The sequence below is a fragment of the Ochotona curzoniae genome, unplaced genomic scaffold (assembly GCF_017591425.1).
Source record: "Ochotona curzoniae isolate NIBS_2020 unplaced genomic scaffold, NIBS_Ocur_1.0 scaffold_4506, whole genome shotgun sequence".
Lineage (NCBI taxonomy): Eukaryota > Metazoa > Chordata > Mammalia > Lagomorpha > Ochotonidae > Ochotona > Ochotona curzoniae.
Window position 1 is genome coordinate 51184053 of NW_024467119.1, and position 18570 is coordinate 51202622.

An 18570-nucleotide genomic window follows, 5' to 3' on the forward strand; every position below is an offset into this window, starting at 1 on the left:
CACACCATGCTTGTAATTTGTGCTCTTCTGTATGGATGAGGACCTAAAGGTTTATGCAGGAAATACACCTGTGAGGACAGCCTCACATATGCAGAGACACACTGGAAGAATCTGCCAGTTCCTGTGTTTTCACACTTAGTTTGCCAGGTGAGATCCAAGCTGTTTTAATCCCATTTAGCTTTCTGTAGGAACCCACTTTCTTTCCTTAACAGTTTGCCCTTCCTCTCCAAAATCCACAGAGCCAAGTTAAGCACCATGATCCTTCTAATTTCAGAGTGTTTTCAGAGGCGCTTTCTAAGGAATAAACAAATGACAGAGAACCAAGCATGAAAAAGCCCAGGTTCTGCCATCATATTTGCAACATGCAAAGTTATTTGGAGAGCACCACAGTCATTTTTATTCAAGAGTAAAGTGACACAGGGTAACAGTATTTTTAAAAGATAGTCATTTAGATTTATTTAAAAAAGAAAAGAGGAGTTCCTCTGTTGGTTTTAGAAGAGTAAAAGCAACAGTCAGCCATTTCTTCAGCTAATTCATGCAATCAAGTAAAATTTAAGCCCAGCTTACTTTGGTAGGATTTAAAGTAGTAAGACATATGTGAATAAAATGATATTAGGCCCCTGTAATTCTGAATGATAAAATAAAGATTAAGATGGTAATATTGGTCCCTCAAGTACTGGTATTTAAACTTTAAAAAACCAATCAAACAAGAAGATTAAGTGGTGTTTCTTTGGTACTAGAAATGCAAAGCTAAGACCAAATTGTTCTTTTTTCACAGATTTAAGATACAAAGAATATTTTAAAGATATTAAAATGACTATTAAATTCTCATCAGTTTGCAAAGAGTTTCCCGTGAAGTACACTTAGAAAAAAAATCCCTGAGTATATTAATACTCCATTAATATCTTCCTTCTTAAAAAAGAGGGATAATTTGAAAGCTTTGCAAGACACGCAAATACAGTACTTAGGAAAGCAGTGTCTGCATATAAAGCTTCCTCCATATTGCCTTCCCATTAGGTCATCAAAGGCTTGACAGGAGAGTCAGCGGATTCACACAGTAAGATATGCATTTAAACACATTATTCATTCACAGAGACTTCAGAAAACCACCGGTCGATGGTGTTTCTATTGAGTCTGACCCACTCAATATTGTTTTTCACTGTTTCCAGCACTTGCTGCCTTGGTGTTTCTCCTGCTCCTGCTTCAGGGTATTTTGCAAAAAAGCTCTCCATCTAGAAAAGAATAGGAAATAATCAAGAAAGTCACTCTAAATCCAATTATTCCTCAACAAATTCATGTATAAGCTGGCATTCTTATCTTTTCATCTAGAAAGGCAATATTTGTGTACTCCTATGGAGTCACTCTGGGCACAGTATTCAGACAGAGCCCACCTTCAGAGCAGCACCAGTGTCCCTGCTTTTGTTTTCCTGGCAACATCCAGCTCTAAGAGGCTAGCATGCATTGGGGAGCAGGGCAGAGTGCCAGAGGCCAGCATCCCCGCGTCTGTTCCTGCTGCTTTCCTTACTTCCCCTGAGCTGTTCCCTGGAAAACCTGGCAGGGTAGCAATGGTTTTGACCATTCTTTCACGCCAATTCAACAATATCCTTATTTGCTTAAGAAATGATTTTACTTTTAGCATATAGGATCATAAAATCCCAGTATTCCAATACTTAGGACCTGAAACTTCGTAACTCTATCCAATATTAATGGAGATTTTCCCTCCTGGGGAATTGAGAGATTTGAAACTACTTTTGAAATTCTCAGACTACTCATTCTGAATGGACTACAACCTTGACCAGCGTATTCCAGAACTACATATACTGGGAAAGGGGAAACATATTTATTGAACTTTGATGAACCAAACAGTCTCTACACTTTCTTAACTTTTAAGCTTTGCCTCAAAATCAACTACATTTATTTTTTTGGTCCAGAAAAAAAGAGGTATCTATTTTATTAGATACAGTAATTTCTTCTTTATTATTGTTGCCTGTGATGTGAATGGAGGATATCCTGTTTCTGTTTGAGAGAAAACTCAACCGTATTTCTGCATAGACAAGTGTAAAGGAGTCTGCATACCTCCCAGAGTCGCAGCTCAGTGTTGAACGGCTCTGCTATGGTGACGATCCGGCCAAGGTTTCTGTCATTGATTGTGAATCTGAAGAGAAATTGAGAGGAGCAAAAGGGAATGTAAGTGCCAAGAGCCTTATTTTTAATTTTTTTAGATACAGATATTTATTTCATGAGTATGCATGTGTTTCAAGGTTAATTTTCAGAGTAAGCTAAAAACAGAAAATACACACACACAGTTAAACTAATTCCATTGAAATTCTCAGGACAGTCTGCAGTTCTTCTTTCTTTCTTTTTTCTTTTTAAAGACCTAGTTATTTATTTGAAGTGCAGAGCTACAGAGTGGGGACACATACACACACGCACACACATACACATCTTAAATTCATTGGTTCATTCCCCTATGACCATAACATTGGGACTAGGTCAATCTAGGATCCCCAAACTCTTAGCATCTCCCATAAGAGAGGCAGGGGCCCAAGCACTTGGAGCCATCTCTGCTGCTTTTCCAGATGTGTTAGAAGGGAGTTGGATCAGAAGTGGAGGAACAATATTGCACAGAGAAGGAGAACCAGAAAGGTTTCTCATGCACTGGTTCACTCCCCAGATAGCTTCAAAGCCAGGAGCTAGGAGGCTCTTCTGGGTCTCTCACATGGGTGACAAGGGCTCAAGCACATGAGTCATCCTATGTTGCATTCCCAGGACATTAGCAAGGAGCTGGATCTGAAATGGAGCAGTCAGGACTTGAACCCATACAGGATCCCAGCACTGTAGACTGTAGCTTAATCTACTACTCCACAATGCCAGTCTCATACAGCTTCATACTAGAAAGGAAACCTGCCATAAATAGTACCAAAGGTAGGGTCAGCACTGTGGCACATGTGGACACAGTTTGTGTTCAGCCAGACCACCTCCAATCCAGGTATTCTGTTATGTCCTGGGAGAGCAGTGAAAGATAACCCAAGTATTTGGGCCCTGCCATCCCTGTGGGAGAACAGGATAAAGCTCCTGGCCAGTGGCTTGGCCTGACCCTACGCTGCCAGAGGGTCATCCGGGAAAGTGAACCAGCAGATGAAAGACATCTTTTTCACTGTCTCTCCTTCTCTCTCTCTGCAAATTTGCCTCTCAAATAAGAAGCAAACAAAAAGAATAAATCTTTTAAAAAGTTTATGTATTCATTTGAGCATTTTTCCATCCAAGTAAAATTATCTTTTACTTTCACTTATCACAGACTTTTTTAAAAAAAAAAAAAGATTTATTTTATTTTTTATTGGAAAGTCAGATATACTAGAGGAAAGACACAAAAGAAGATCTTCCGTCCAATAATTCACTCTCCAAGTGGCCGCAACGGCCGCAACAGCTGAGCTGATCTGAAGCCAGGAAGCAGGAGCCTCCTTTGGGTCTGCACGTTGGGGCAGGGTCCCAAGGCTTTGGGCCGTCCTCAACTGCTTTCCCAGGCCACAAGCAGGGAGCTGGATGGGAAGCAGGGATCTCAGTATATGCAAGGTGAGGACTTTAGTTGCTAGGCTACCACACTGGGCCCATTTTCACAGACTTTTTGAAGTCTTCTCACATGATATTGAACAAACATGTATATTATATAAAAATCATTACAAATTGGAAAGTGGGAGAAACATGCTGATGTGAAACGAACAAAGGAATGAAAATGTAGCAGTGATAAAAAAGATAAAATGTCCTAGTGATCAGCTATGATTATCCATAAACTAGTCCCTGTGCCCTCTTTCTAAATTAATTAAATTAGTTTGATTAATTAACATAATTAATACAGTTGCTTTTATTCCTTTGAAAAGGAATGAGAAACAGTTGTCCACAAAAACCATGACTTTGCCAGGATGAAATTAGAAGCCTCAAACTCCATTTGGGTCTACCATGTGTGCGGCAGGGGCTCAAGCACTTGGGCCATTTTCTGCTTTTTTTCCAGGAGCATCAAGAAGCAGCTGTAGCAGAAGTGGAGTAATTAGGTCTCAAACCAGCACCTAAGTGGGATGGAATGCCATGTTGCTTGTGGCAGCTTAACCCACTGTGCCATCATGCCAGCCCCTCGTTTACTCTAAATTTCCTGTTTTCACTTCCTTCTGACAAACATTCTGGCTCATAGCCTCCTCCCTCCCTCCCAAGAGGCTCTTTTTTCTACTTGAAAGGAAAAAAATACATAATGACTCCTGTATCTTTTAGCTTACCAGTATAAAAACGCAGCTGTGTGCCCCTACCCATGCCATTTGTTTTTACCGTGGTGCTTACCTCTTCATGTTCAGCATTGCATTAGCAGTCCAAGCCATCACTCTTACTGGGACTACAGCAACAGCTAACTGCTTTTCCCAAATCCACCCCAGGCCTCCATACAAGTCTATCCTTCACTTTATCCCCTGAGAACCTCGTTTTTGAAGTAAAACTGATGATTTCACTTTCTTTCTTGAAGCCATGCAGCAACTTACAAAGGTTTTAGGACAAAAGGCAAATCTTAAAATAACCCTGTGACTCTACCAATAAAGTTTGTGTTGTCAGGTAATTTTCATATTGTTGCTTTTTACTTCCATTTTGTTTTCTGCAAAATAATAAAGTTGTCATTTAAAAAGGAAATTACACTAAGGCTGGCACTGTGGCAGGCTAAGCCTCTACCTGTTTTGCTGACAGCCGATATGGTCACAATTTGTGATCCCAGCTGCTCCACTTCTGATCCAGCTACCTTCAAATAGCCTAGGAAAGTAGCAGAGGATGGTGCAAGGCCTTGGTACCCTGCTGCCATCTGGGAGAGCCCGAGGGATTCCCGTCTCCCAGCTACGGACTGCCCAGTCTGGTTGTTACGCCAATTGGTGAATCGAACCAGTGAATGAAAGATCTCTGTCTCTCCCTTTCTCTTGCTGTAACTCTGAATTTAAAGTAAAATGAATAAATCTTTTTTAAAGGAAATTAAACTAAGTTGCTCTAACACAAAGAAAAGCCACTAATTATAAGTAAGATAATTTTTTCAGTGGGCTATTATTTCTGCAACACTTGTCTGCTTTGTTCTCACAAAGACTAAAACTAAAGAAATACATTTAGAACTACCAGGGAATACACTGCATGAAAATTGCATCCACCTACACTCCTACTAAAAATGTGAGAACAAAATATGCTCATCCCTAGATACTAGTAGCATATTAGGTGTAGAGGAATAGAGTGGGAAAGGCCTTCAGCCTAGCAGTGAAAACATGGCACAAGCCGTGCATCTGATGTCAGAGTCTCCGGGTTCCAGGCCCAGCTCCTTGAGAGTCTGCAATGATGGATCAAGTCTTTGGGTTCCCGCCATTCATGTGGAAGCTCTGCATTGAGTTCCAGACTTCTAGCTTCAGCCCCAAACCAGCCTAAGCTGTTGCTGGTCTTTGGGGAGCAAACCAGCACATGAAAGCTCTGTTTGCCTGATTCTCAAATAAACAAATGTTAAAATGCAAAAGACACAGAAATAACATTGTGTATTTACCACATCGATTATTTTTAAAACTAAAATATTGATTTAGTTGTATTTTAGTTTGAAAATTATATAAAATCGTTTTGGACTTTGTATGTTATGTTACCCAAAAGAAAGGATTTTGATACACATAATGCTTAGAATTAGTTGCTTATTAAATTATTTTATTAAGTAGCACTTAAGTGACTTCAGTCCTATGAACTTATTTTTATCAAATCATAATCTAAATCAGACTTTATCACAGCAAACTATTGATTAATGGGTCCATTCAACTACATAGTTTCATCTAAGATTTTACTGAAAGAAACAAAAGCAAGGAATAATTTCCAAAATGACTTTGGGAACTTGTGGTTGAGTCTCAAGCTAGCAAGTACATTAATGCTGTGCTCACCAGCTGTCATAAAAAGCACATGAAGAAAGCTTCATCAAATAGTAGCTTAATTATTTTAGAGTGGCAATAAATTTTCCAGAAATGGAACGGAAGACTACTCATCCTAACTTTGGAAAAATGTACAAGACTTTGGAAATATTTGGATGAGGCTGGCTCATTTCTGTTTCATTTGTCTTATCCAATTTTTATGAGAAAACTCTATTTATTCCTACCAACATAATTAATATTTGTTTTTTGTGTTAGACATGTGGTTATTATATAATTTTATGTTTGGGACCATTTGAATTAATAACACATGAAAATTAGTTCATTAGACAATGGATGAACATTAGACAACCTTGGCAACGGTTTTCAGATTCATTCTGGAAACAGTTGATCAATTTATTCTTATTGAAAAAAACTCAGTTAAATAAATCTAACACATTTTTTTAAGGCTGGATGTTTATTACCTTTATGGCAAAGTGACATCCATTTTTTCTACTTCTTAATTCTTAATGGAATAACAAACACATTTTTAAAAATGAGAAATACATTATTTGTAATAAATCACTTCAGAACTACTCAAATAGGCCTGAGAAGTATACTAAAAGAATTCAAATGGGCAACGAATATATGCAAAAATAGTTGGGTCTGGTCTTAAGGCTCAACGGCAAGCTCCAGAATCCCATGTGGGAACTTCCCATCCAGCTCTCTGCTTGTGTCCTGGGAAAGCAGTAGAGGATGGCTCAGTGCCTTGGGACTCGGCACCCACATGGGAGACCCAGAAGAAGCTCTTGGCTCTTGGCTTTGGACTGATTCAGTTCCATGGCCATTTGGGGAGTGAACCAGCAGATGCAAACTCTTTATCTGTCTCTCCTTCTCTCTGTAAATATGATTTGCCTTTCCAATAAACACAAATAAATCTTTTTAGAAATTGATCAACATCATTAGCAAATCAAAATCACAATGGTATCTCATCTCACTCTGTTAAAACAGTTAAAATCCAAAATACAGACAGTAACAAATACCAGTAAGGATATAAAGAAAAGGAACACTTACACACTATTGGTGGAAATGTAAATTAGTGCAGCAATTGTGGAAAACAGTTTGGAGATTTCTCAAAAAACTAGATATAGACTTGCTATGTGATGCAGTAATCCCATTATGGGGTAGATCTCCAAAAGGCTTAAACACAATGAATCCCAGAGATAACTGTACACCATTCAGCACTATGCATGACAGCCAAAAGTTGGGATTGATGGAGGTGGCCATTACAAAGAAAATATCGTCTATATACATGGCAGAATAGAATTCAGCCATAAAAAAATAGGAAATTATATCATTTGCAGCAAAATGGACACAATCAAAGAATATTGTATTGAATAAAATAAGCTACACCCAAAAAGATAAATAACACATTTTCCTCCTTACTTGTGGGAGTTAAACTTTAAAAAAAAGAACAAAAAGAAAAAAAGAAAAAAGGAAGAATGTCTGTGTGTATTCTGTGTATCCATATTGCTGCAATGCAGTTTTGTAAACTTTTGTTTTATACCTTTGTTGAACCAGTGAATAAGAATGTTATACTATTGCAGTTTTAATAATGTGTCAGAAGTTTATAATTTAAGGCATATGAGTGAAATGCTCATTTTTCTATTTAATTATTATTTGTAACTGTTGTCTATGTTCCCACTAAGGTCTCTTTTGCTTTTTACTTTTTAAAATTCTTTCTGGTTTTTTATGGCCTCTCTGACCCTACCAAATAACTTTTTTTGCACAAGCATCCTTTAATTTACAAAGCCTCAATCTAAACACAAATTGCAGATGCGCACTGCTCATGGATCTTAAATGGAACCTCTCATACTGACCCAGGTGAAATAAGTACCAAAATACAGTGCACACATGGCTCCTGGATTACCAACTTCTTTGTCTTAATTTTGATTTTTTAATTAGTATGTGATAGATTCAATGTGCTTTGTAGGTACAATTATAGGAACACAATGACATTCCACTACTCCTTTCATTTCCCTCTCTTTCTTATTTTGCCCATCTGCTCTTTCTCTCACTTTTTTTTTTGAACTTTTAAGATAACACATTTTTTTTTTTAAAGATTTATTTTTATTATTTTTTCATTGGAAAGGCGGATATACAGAGAGGAGAGACAGAGAGGAAGATCTTCCGTCCGATGATTCACTCCCCAAGTGAGCGCAACGGGCCGATACTATGCCGATCCGAAGCCAGGAGCCTCTTCCGGGTCTCCCACGCGGGTGCAGGGTCCCAAAGCTTTGGGCCGTCCTCGACTGCTTTCCCAGGCCACAGGCAGGGAGCTGGAAGGGAAGCGGGGCTGCCGGGATTAGAACCGGCGCCCATATGGGATCCCGGGCGTGCAAGGCGAGGACTTTAACCACTTGCGCCACCGCGCCGGGCCCAAGATAACACATTTTGGATGTACACAACCATAAAAGGCTTAATACACCACCAATTCGAAATTCAGTAACTAAAATGCAAAAAGACCTTAGATGAGTGGGAATACAGGCAATGGCTATAAATGAATAGAAAAAAACCACGATGACTGATTAGAAAATGGCTATCTCACCCATTTACAGTAATCGTAAAATGACCACAGATCGCTTTTTAGACTTCTTATTCAGTGAAGTGGTAGATATTTTTACTGCAGTGTAAAACTAAAATATATTATCTCAGAAGAAACAGAGAAGGGGAGGAAAGGGATGGGAGAGAGTAGTGGAATGTCATTGTGTTCCTGTAATTGTACCTACAAAGCACATTGAATCTGCTACATATTAATCAAAAATTAAAATAATTTTTTTTCAAAAAAGCTTTGTGTTTCTTCTATATGCATTTACTGTGGCATATACCTGGTACCCCCTAAAAGGAAAAATTATTTTTTATTAAAATGCACAGTATATATCATTAGGCACCCATCTTCCAACATGTTTACAGGCAGATATATTCATTCTGAAGCCAGCATTTCATTGAAACAATTATCAACGGAAATGAGTAATTCATACACACACTCATGGACAAGGGAAAAAGTGAACACAAATAGACAAAAGCCAGGTGGAATATGTAGAGAGTTAGAGATATGATCTGGCTTTTAAAAAGAAATGCATGTACAGACACTGTAGCACTCTGGTGAATCATAGGGTCAAAAAGAGAAAGCAGAAGTGGTTGTTGCAGTTTCTTGTAAGGCAGCCCTAATTGATCAAGCAGGGCTGCTAGACTGACAGCAGAGAGTGGGAAGAGGTGGTGGAGGTGATTCCCTGATGAGGGGATTCAGATCATAACAATCTTCTCATCAAAGTTTACATGTACATACACTGTATTCTGCTGTATACTGTGTTAAGGAAATGCCTTTTTAATGGAGTTTGGAAACCAAATTCCAAAGATCCAAATCAAGAAGAGCAGCAGTTCTTCACATGGAACTGAAGAAATCAAAAATGTCTATTTATTGATTTTTATCTCTTGTCCTTGCTATTTATCCACCTAAAAATTGCTGCTGTCCGTAAAATATGGCTCCCTTTTAAGAACTACTGGAAATTCTTGGAAGTTTAATCATCAGGACAGGGAAGATAAAAGTTATTATTCACTTATTTCAGGTAAGATATAGGGCTCTACTTTGAATCAGACCCAAGAATTCTCATTTGGATTTCACCAGATACTGAGGACTATGCACTTAGCATTATGCATGGTACTAGCATACATTAGTGCCAGTCAGTAATCCAGACCTCAGAATCCTAAAGGTTGGCTGAAAACAAACACTTCCAGAAAATGGACTGTACTTAAACGTAACTACTGCATTTCATTCCTGAAGGGGAAATAGCATGATCCCTTACCTTTAATATTATGTCATTTCAATATTGTATGGATATCAGAGAAAGAGATAAAAGAAGGAACTTGTAGAAGATACCAAACAAAGGAAAACAGGGCAGTATTTGGTCATCTCACCTGTTAACCAGATAGTCCCAGTTGAGTTGTATCCAATTCCAGGCCATACTCTTCCCATAGCTATTATAGGAGATATAGCGGATGACTGTAAACACATCCTGAGAGCGAATGAAGTTTGGGTCCTTGAGCAAATCCAAATACCTTAGAGAAGTCAAACAGAAAAATAATTCTAAATGAACTGTCAATGGGAGTCATTACCTAAGATCACTATTACATAGTTTTCATTCTAGCAGCTCAATTCTTAAACATCAATTACCAAAAGTTAATTAAATATGATATGTAATGGAATACAATTTAAAATTTTCTATATACTTGACCATTTTCTAAGAATAACCTGTGGGTTTTGAGGACTGCTGAGATGTAGGTTATAGAAACATTTAAAATTAAAATAGTAGGAACAGTAAAAACAGAATTTTAGTTATTTTTAAAATAATAGCTTTTATTGAGTACAAGCCCTTTATTCACTTGCATATTATCCCACTGAATTTTTAAAAGGAACAATAGGGGATATAGCGAGCTAATCCTACACATGTAAGCGCTGGTTCATGCCCCAGCTGCTCCATTTTCAATGTAACTTTTTGCTTATCATCTGGGAAAGCAACAGAGCATGATTAAAGGCCTTGGCCTCTGGCACCTATGACTCCCACTTGGAGGGAAACAGGGACAAGCTCCAGGCTCCTGGCTTTGGATCAGCTCAGCTCCAGCTATTGTGGTCATTCAGGAAATATACCAGCAGATAAAAGACCTCAGTGTGTGTCTCACCCTCTGTCCTGGTGAGAATCTGCCTTTCATATAAAAATAAATAAATCTTAAAAGAAAAAAAGCTGGTAGGGTCTGGTGTGGTGACACATCTAGCTAATTCTCCACCTGCAGGTTCCAGCATCCCATATGGGTGCCAGTTCATGTCCCTGCTGCTCTGCTTCTAATACAGCTCCCTGTCTATTACCTGGAAGAGCAACAGAAGATGGGCCATAGCCTTGGGCCTCTACAACCATTTAAGAGACTCAGAAGAAGTTCCTGGCTACTGATTTTGGATCAGCTCAGTTCTGGCATTGCAGGGATTTGGGAGTAAACCAGTAGGTGGAAGATGTGTGTGTTTCGCTCTCTCTGTGTCTCTGTAACTGAGTTTTAAGTAAAATAGCAGGAAGAAAGAAAAGAAAAGAAAGGAAAAGAAAAGAGGAGGGAGGGAGGGAGAGAGAGGGAGGAGGAAACCAGTAAATTTAAGAATAGCATTTATTTTCTGTATTAGAATAGCTAAAACTTGCAAGCCTTTCTTTAGATGGAAAGAAACAGCCTTCTAATGTAATTTATACAGTTAGATTATATAGCATCAATTACGGCTTAATGCAGATAAGTCAAAATGAATTAAATGACCTAGTAAATAAATTTTATTAAATTTATGCCATGGCTGTACCTACAGTTGCACATTCTAGCCCAAGACCTTTAAGCATATATTGTATTAAAAAAATTTCTAAATATGATCAACACATACAAGGGTATTTAAAAGTTTTGATGGAAAAGTGTAATAGATAGTTATTTTTTGCATGATACATGAAAAATGCATATTATGTAAAAACTATACATATATTTCTAAATTGTTCTTGTAGCAAAATGAACTCATAATTTAAACTCCAATTTCCAGGAGCACTTTGAAATAACCTTGTATTTTACTAATTATGAGAAGGGCATCTCAAATATGTACATCTACTGCAGATCAAGTAAAGTATTTTCATATTTCCCAAATCTTACTGTTCCATAGCTTCCTACCCACGGTTCAATTTATTAATATCTTTAGGGGGATGCTGCAACAAAAGAACCACATGCAAATCGAACTATGAAATAGTTCTGAGAGCCATTTTTGTCAAGGAAAAAAGATATTTCTATATTTATTACACAGTCATTAATATATCAAGAGCCAGGCTGACATACTAACATACTTGATCATAAAATACTACCCTCTGTGACATAGGAGAAAATTCAAGTTTAAGAGAAGCTCACCTAAAAGAAAAATTAGAAAACATTACTCCCTCCAGTACCAGAATAAAGATCTCTAGTTCAATATCTGCCTTTCTACGCCCAACGTGTCATAGGGAGTGAGTGAACACATTATGCAAGGTGAAGTGAATACATTATGAGTACCACATGAGAGCAGGGGACACTAAGGGATGCTCAGAATACCACATAGTCACAGATGAACCAAAAAATGCTAGCCAGCACAGATATTTCATGAACATAACCAGATGGCTTATGCACATCTCTGCAGCTTTCATCTCTGCATGTCAGACAGTGCTCTAGTAGGGAAGATGTGACAAAGGAGAGTGAATGGACTTCAGTCTGGGCCCACGACTGGTACAGACCTTAAGACAAATCATCATCAAAGTAACGGATCTCCGGGTTTTTCTTTTTTCCTGCTCCCTTGGAGCCCTCTCCTGTTACTAAGGCAGGGGTTTTCTTTTTCTTTCCTAAATAAATCACACTTTACAAGCTTAAAAAAGAGTAATGGATCTCTGCAATTTTCTATGAGATGTCAAGATGACCAAGTTCTTGACAGCTTCTTTTATGGCAGAGAACAGGAGAACTCACCATGCAGTATTTAGGTAAGATGCTATAGGTCTATTGTTAGCCATACCGAGGACAAGCAAGCTACTTAGAGTTTACAACGTACATTCTGGCCTCAAGGATGTTTCTCAAGGATCGGTCTCATATTTTATTCCATTCATTCTACAATCAATATACCTATACTTACAAAGGATATCATAACTGCTGATACAAATAATTCATATATTATAAACAAACAAACAACAAAAAAAAAGAAATAGGGTAGAAGCTAGCCAACTTAAGGCACAGGTGTACAGTTGGCAAAATCCTATTTGGGCCTTATTTCAGCAGCCTTTGCACTCTTCCGGCAGTACATGAATAGATACATGTGCATTGCGGCAGAGACTGCTCAGCTGTTTTGTCCTGGTCATTAGATAGCCCTGATCTCAAAGAAGGACTTGGACACTCATGACTGGCCTAAAGCTGTCAGAGGAACTGAAAGCCCTACTAGCTAGCAAATGACCAAGCAGGCAGGGATCCAGAACTATCCGATTTGACTTAATTCTGGATGATGAAGAAAAATGGAAATAATTGTGTTTTGAGATTAAAGAACACTGTGAAAAAGGCTAGGAACCTAGGGGATCCTGTCTTCTCTCCACTAATATATTTGTGAGAGCACACAGTTGTGCTTGCAGCCAACAGTGAGAACATGGGAGGGAGCAGGCTCATGAGGACAGGATGGAGCCATGGCACATGACCAGGGCGTTTTGTTTTGTTTTCCACCAAGATTGAATTTATTTTCTGTCTCATGGAATCTTCCAGGGGAATCTGTTTATTACAGGAAAGGTGATTTTAGTGGATGTGGGGCAAAGACATCATACTTCATCTAAATTTTTTTTTTTTATACAGTGAGATGTAAACTCACATTTCATTCACCCAGGTGAGACAAAACTCGACAACAGAGTAACATTACCTTGACAACAGAGTAACATTCTTCACTGAGGCTAAGCCATAGAGCAGTTTTTCTTTTTCTTGGGCTAAGGGAGTTCTTAGGTATTGGTCAAGAGTGTAGTTCCATGAAGTCTCGTTGCCAGAGCTGTACATCCCATAGCGATACACTAGAAGTCTGAGATTGACGGGGAGACTGGAAGAAGAAAGTGTTACAGAGACTTCAGCTACTCATTCCTCAGTTTAAGCCTTCTTGAAAACCTGAAAACCGAATGAACAAGTAATCACCTTACTGCTCCACTGACCCAGTCCTCAAATAACCGGGAAGCATTTCTCAAGGCTTCTTCATCTCCCATTCTGCATGCAAATCCTAACACAGAGGCACGCAGTAACCTTAGGGAAGAAAAAAAAAAAAAAGAACATAAAGCCAAAGCCTTACGCATTTTCCATGCTCTTAAAACACACAAACAATTGTCAAATGAGTATTAGATTTAGAAAGGTGAGAAATTACTTTGTGAGGTGGTTTCCGGTGTCATTCCATCCCAGATCATCAGCAACGGGCTTGATTTGATCTCTGAAGTAGCGCTAAAATAAAACACCATATGCAATGAGTAGTGTTATCTGCAACGATCTCTCATTTATTATAATCTGAACTCCTCTACTGCAACCTTTTTTTCCTATACATGGAAGGGTTCTGGGCCTACTTTTAGGAAAGACAGTCATGAGCCTTTTCTACATGCTAATTTTGCTTCAATCCTGACCACACACTAGCATCTGACATTGCACATAATGTTTTATGAAACTTCAGACAAGCTCCTTTTGATTTCACTTTCTTAAATAACAGGCAATAAATATTAGACATCATGTACTCACACATAGATGAGATAATCAAACTAACTGATATTTTGTATTTTCAGGGCACTTTTGTACTATTTTATACTTATTACATCATTACCACAGATAAATCCTGATGTTCCTGCTATACAAAGGAGATGAATAAAAACCACAAATATTACATTTTGTAATATTTAGCAAACGAAAGAGCTAGAGATTTGAATCTAAAACTTTTAATTGCAAGTGTCCTGCTGAGGTACTACAGAAATCATAAAGCAAGGGAAAAAAAGTTAAAATGGTTATCTTATAAAACTCCAATGTGTTATGTCTCAGCATAAGGAATAAAAAATGCAATGTTATAGTCTGTGAAAGATAGAGTCACCCTAACCTTTAAAATAAGATATAGTTACTATTTATAGTCTAAACTATTTTAAATTTTAGTTAAAACACTACATCTGTATTCCTGGACCCAGAACGATGGCTCAGTGACTAAATTCTTGCCTTGCACAGGTTCATGTCCCAGTTGTTTCACTTCCCTGCTTATGGCCTGAGAAAGCTACAGAGGATGGCCTGGTGCCTTGAGACCCTAGACCCACAAGGGAGACCCAAAAGAAGCTCATGGCTCCTAGCTTTGGATCAGCTCAGCTCCAGCCATTGTGGCTATTTGTGGAGTGAATCAAGGGATGGAAGATCTTTCTCTCCACTCCTTCTCTCTGTAAATCTGATCTGCCTTTCCAATAAAAATAAATAAATCTTCAAAACACTACTGCATTTCTTTTAGCACTAAAATATTACTTTAAGTGTTAATACTGAACCACAAGTAATATATTTTAAACAGAAAAAATATATATAACTAGCATCTCCTGACCGTGAATAATCATGTCATGGCACTTGTGACTTCACTTAGCAGGGAGATAGTTTGTGTTGCCTAGTTATTCCTCCTCTCAGAAATCATCCTGATCTAATGACTAAATATTTAAATGCATAATATATCACAGCATTAACATCACCTCTATCTTTGGATATATTTCAGTATCATCTTCAAACATGCTAATGATATAGTTTACAGCTGCAATGGCTCTTTGCCACGGTATATAATCTGTTTCTTCTCTGAGATACTTGGTCAGGTTCAGAGCCGTGGTGTAATTCAGAAGTTGAGCTCTAAAAAAAGGGAAAGAGAAAATACAGCTAATAAAAAATCACAGACTTCAGTTTTCATTCAACTGGAAATGCTAATGTGGGAAAAAGCATCTCATAATAATTAAAAATTGCATTTATTGTTGGGATCCAATCACAAAGTTTTGTCCAAATTAGTTTATTAGCACCTTCTTATATTCACTAGTAATGAGAAAGACATATATCTGGGAATCACTATAGCCAGATTTCAGATAAAACAAAAGCTATTTTGCCACATAATATGTTAATACACTTTTGGTGGGAATGTGACCTGGTACAATCATTATGGAAGTAATGGAGATTCTTTAGAAACCTGAAAATAGATGTATCATATGATCCAGCTATCTCATTCCTGGGCATTTACCCAAATAAAATGAAATCAGCACATGAAACTGTTATCTGTACCACCATGTTTACTGCTGCTTAATTTACAGTGGCCAAAGTATAGAATTAACCCAGATGTTTTTCAACTGACGACAGGATAAAGAAAATACAACATATACATACTATGGAATGCTACTCCACCATAAAAAAGAATGAAATCCTGGCTTTTGCAATAAAAGGCATGCAACTGAAAACCATTATGTTTAATAAAACAAGCCTGTCCCAAAATACAAATGTCATGTTTTACCTATGCAAATTATTTTATTGAAATTAATTAAATTTGCTCATAAAGGAACATAAATAAAAGTACTTGAGTCACACATGCTTAAAACATTAAAATTAAATTTATATTTTCTTTAAAATATCTGCTTTTCATACATTACTCATGAATTTCTATGAATAAAATGGATGTTTTTCTAGACAGTTTGGAAATGTTGTTGCCATTTCAAAGTTTAAATAATCCAATTTCTTCCCTTTTTAGAATTGTAGATCCTTTTAGAATTGTTTTACTAAATACTGTTTTACTAAAATTTCAGTCTAATTTTGGAAAAATGTCTTTGAAGGGAGTTTATATGTTTAAAAAATGTGTTTATTTGAATGACGGAATTATATATAGAGAGAGAATGGAACACAGAGAAGAATTTTTCATCTGCTAGTTCAGCGCCCAGATGGGTGCAACGGCCAATACTGAGACAAGCCAAAGCCAGGAGCCAGGAGCCCTTTTCAGGTCTCCTGCATGGGTGGCAGGGACGCAAGCACTTGGCCCTTCTGCTACTTCTCCAGGCCATTACCAGGAAGCTTCATCAAGAGGTAGAATTGCCAAATTCAAACTCACACCCATATGGAATGCCAGCATTGCTTCTGCCTGGACCAATACCATTATTGTGGACATCTGGAAAGTGAACTAGTGGATGGAAGATCTCTCTGTCTCTCTCTATCTGTGTGCAGGTTCCTCTTTTTCTCTGTAACTCTTTCAAATAAATAAATAAATAAAAATGTTTAAGATTTACTTATTTTCATTTGAAAGTCACAGCCACGTATAGAGAAGAAGGGAGGGAGGGAGGGAGGGAGGGAGAGGGAGAGAGAGAGAGAGAGAGAGAGAGAGAGAGAGAGAGAAAGAGAGAGAATCTTCCACTCATAGATCATTCTCTGGATGGCTGCAATGGCCTGAACTGGACTGGTTTGAAGTCAAGAACTTCTCAACCCAATAGCAAGAAGCTGGACTAAACGTGGAGTAGTCAGGATTCAAAAGGCATCCATATGGGATATTGGCACTATAGCTAGAAGCTTAACCTGATATGTCAGGGTGCTGGCTCCATAAAAATAAATCTTTAAAGAAGTCTATGCAGGGCCCGGCACGATAGCATAGTGGTTAAAGTCCTTGCCTTGCACGCGCCAGGATCCCATATGGGCACTGGTTTTAATCCTGGCGGCCCCACTTCCCATCCAGTTCCCTGCTTGTGGCCTGGGAAAACAGCTGAAGACGGCCCAAAGCTTTGGGATCCTGCACCCGTGTGGGAGACCTGGAAGAGCTCCTGGCACCTGGCTTTGGATTGGCTCAGCTCCAGCCATTGCACTCACTTGGGGAGTGAACCATCTGACAGAAGATCTTTTCTGTCTCTCCTCCTCTCTCTATATCTGCCTTTCCAATAAAAATAAATAAATCTTTTAAAAAGTCTATGCAAAACAATTCCCCCATGCATTTAAATCTTTTTTTTCCCCACATTTTTAATTTTGTTATGCTTCACTGCCAGCCATCTATCCAGCTAGTATCTATTGAACACCAACTACTATCACCAAGTAAAGTATGGCACTTAATACCTATTCTCATGAAACTTGTAATTAATAAACAGTAACAATATAATATTGTGGAAAAACCTGGAGTTCATAAGAAGTACATCTGTTTTAGTATATGTGCTGCTGAAGCGAGCACAAGAAGGACATCTGACTTGGACAAAGGAGCCATAGGAGGCCCCCTAAGGAAGTAGCATGTCACTTTCAGTGTCTTTCTTATCTAGAAAGAGGCCATCACAAATCCAGAGAAATGAAATCACCAAGTCTCCAGCTCCTTGAGCCAAGCTGAGCTCCAGAAGCTGAATAAATATTGTTATATTACTGCTCTCAGAGTACCTGAAGAGGTATTTGGAAGCACCATGGTTACTACTCCTCTGCTTCCCCATTCTGTTCTGATTATCTTTTCCTAAGTGCAGGTAGCCTTCATTTCACAGGGAAGAAAAGTCAAATTTCCTAAGTGGTATTTTAGCTCCAATCAGTCCTGGAAGACTGTGGCTCCTTTCTCTTACCCCAGTGACCTGAACAGGATTTGAGAGTTCTAGTCATACAATTCTACAGTCAGCTTGGGCTCACCAAATTAAATTAATTAAATCCATTGATGTCTTTTTATTAAATCAAACGATGAAGGTGCACTTCTGAGCATTTGCAAATGCCATTTTTAATAACTTCAAGGACTCTAATATAGTCAAGCCATGCCCACAGCCAACAGAGCAGGTGAATTTTTGCATGTATGTGAACAGTTGATATCCATATTTTGGCTGTTAGGCACATACAAACTTTTCAAAGAGGACTAAGAAAGTAATAATGCTATCAATAGTTTCTCTGGATATTTTAAATTGTCTGTGATGTACATGTTATTATTATTACTTAAAGGATTGTGACAAAGCCTTGTGGTACCTAAATTCCTACCATCATTCCAAAACAAACCTTGCCAAAGCAAAAGCATCATCAATAAAACTTGCACGGTCGGCAGAAGAGAAGTCCTGGGAAGAGAAAAATTAAAGAGGTAAGAGACAACTCGTAAAGC

The 18570-nt window shown here is 38.1% G+C and overlaps 1 protein-coding gene across 1 annotated transcript in view; it reads right to left on the minus strand.

Annotated features, from left to right (window-relative positions):
- Positions 1–1079: 1079 nt before the first annotated feature.
- LOC121147499 (glutamyl aminopeptidase) overlaps positions 1080–18570 on the minus strand; it is a 76425-nt gene continuing 58934 nt past the window's right edge. Inside the window, exons 13-20 of the mRNA XM_040967380.1 lie at positions 18471–18526; positions 15200–15350; positions 13867–13940; positions 13644–13748; positions 13381–13551; positions 9870–10010; positions 2077–2155; positions 1080–1232 (exon numbers count right to left, since the gene is read on the minus strand). Coding sequence (XP_040823314.1) covers positions 1080–1232; positions 2077–2155; positions 9870–10010; positions 13381–13551; positions 13644–13748; positions 13867–13940; positions 15200–15350; positions 18471–18526 — 930 coding nt within the window. The remainder of the gene's footprint in view (positions 1233–2076; positions 2156–9869; positions 10011–13380; positions 13552–13643; positions 13749–13866; positions 13941–15199; positions 15351–18470; positions 18527–18570) is intronic.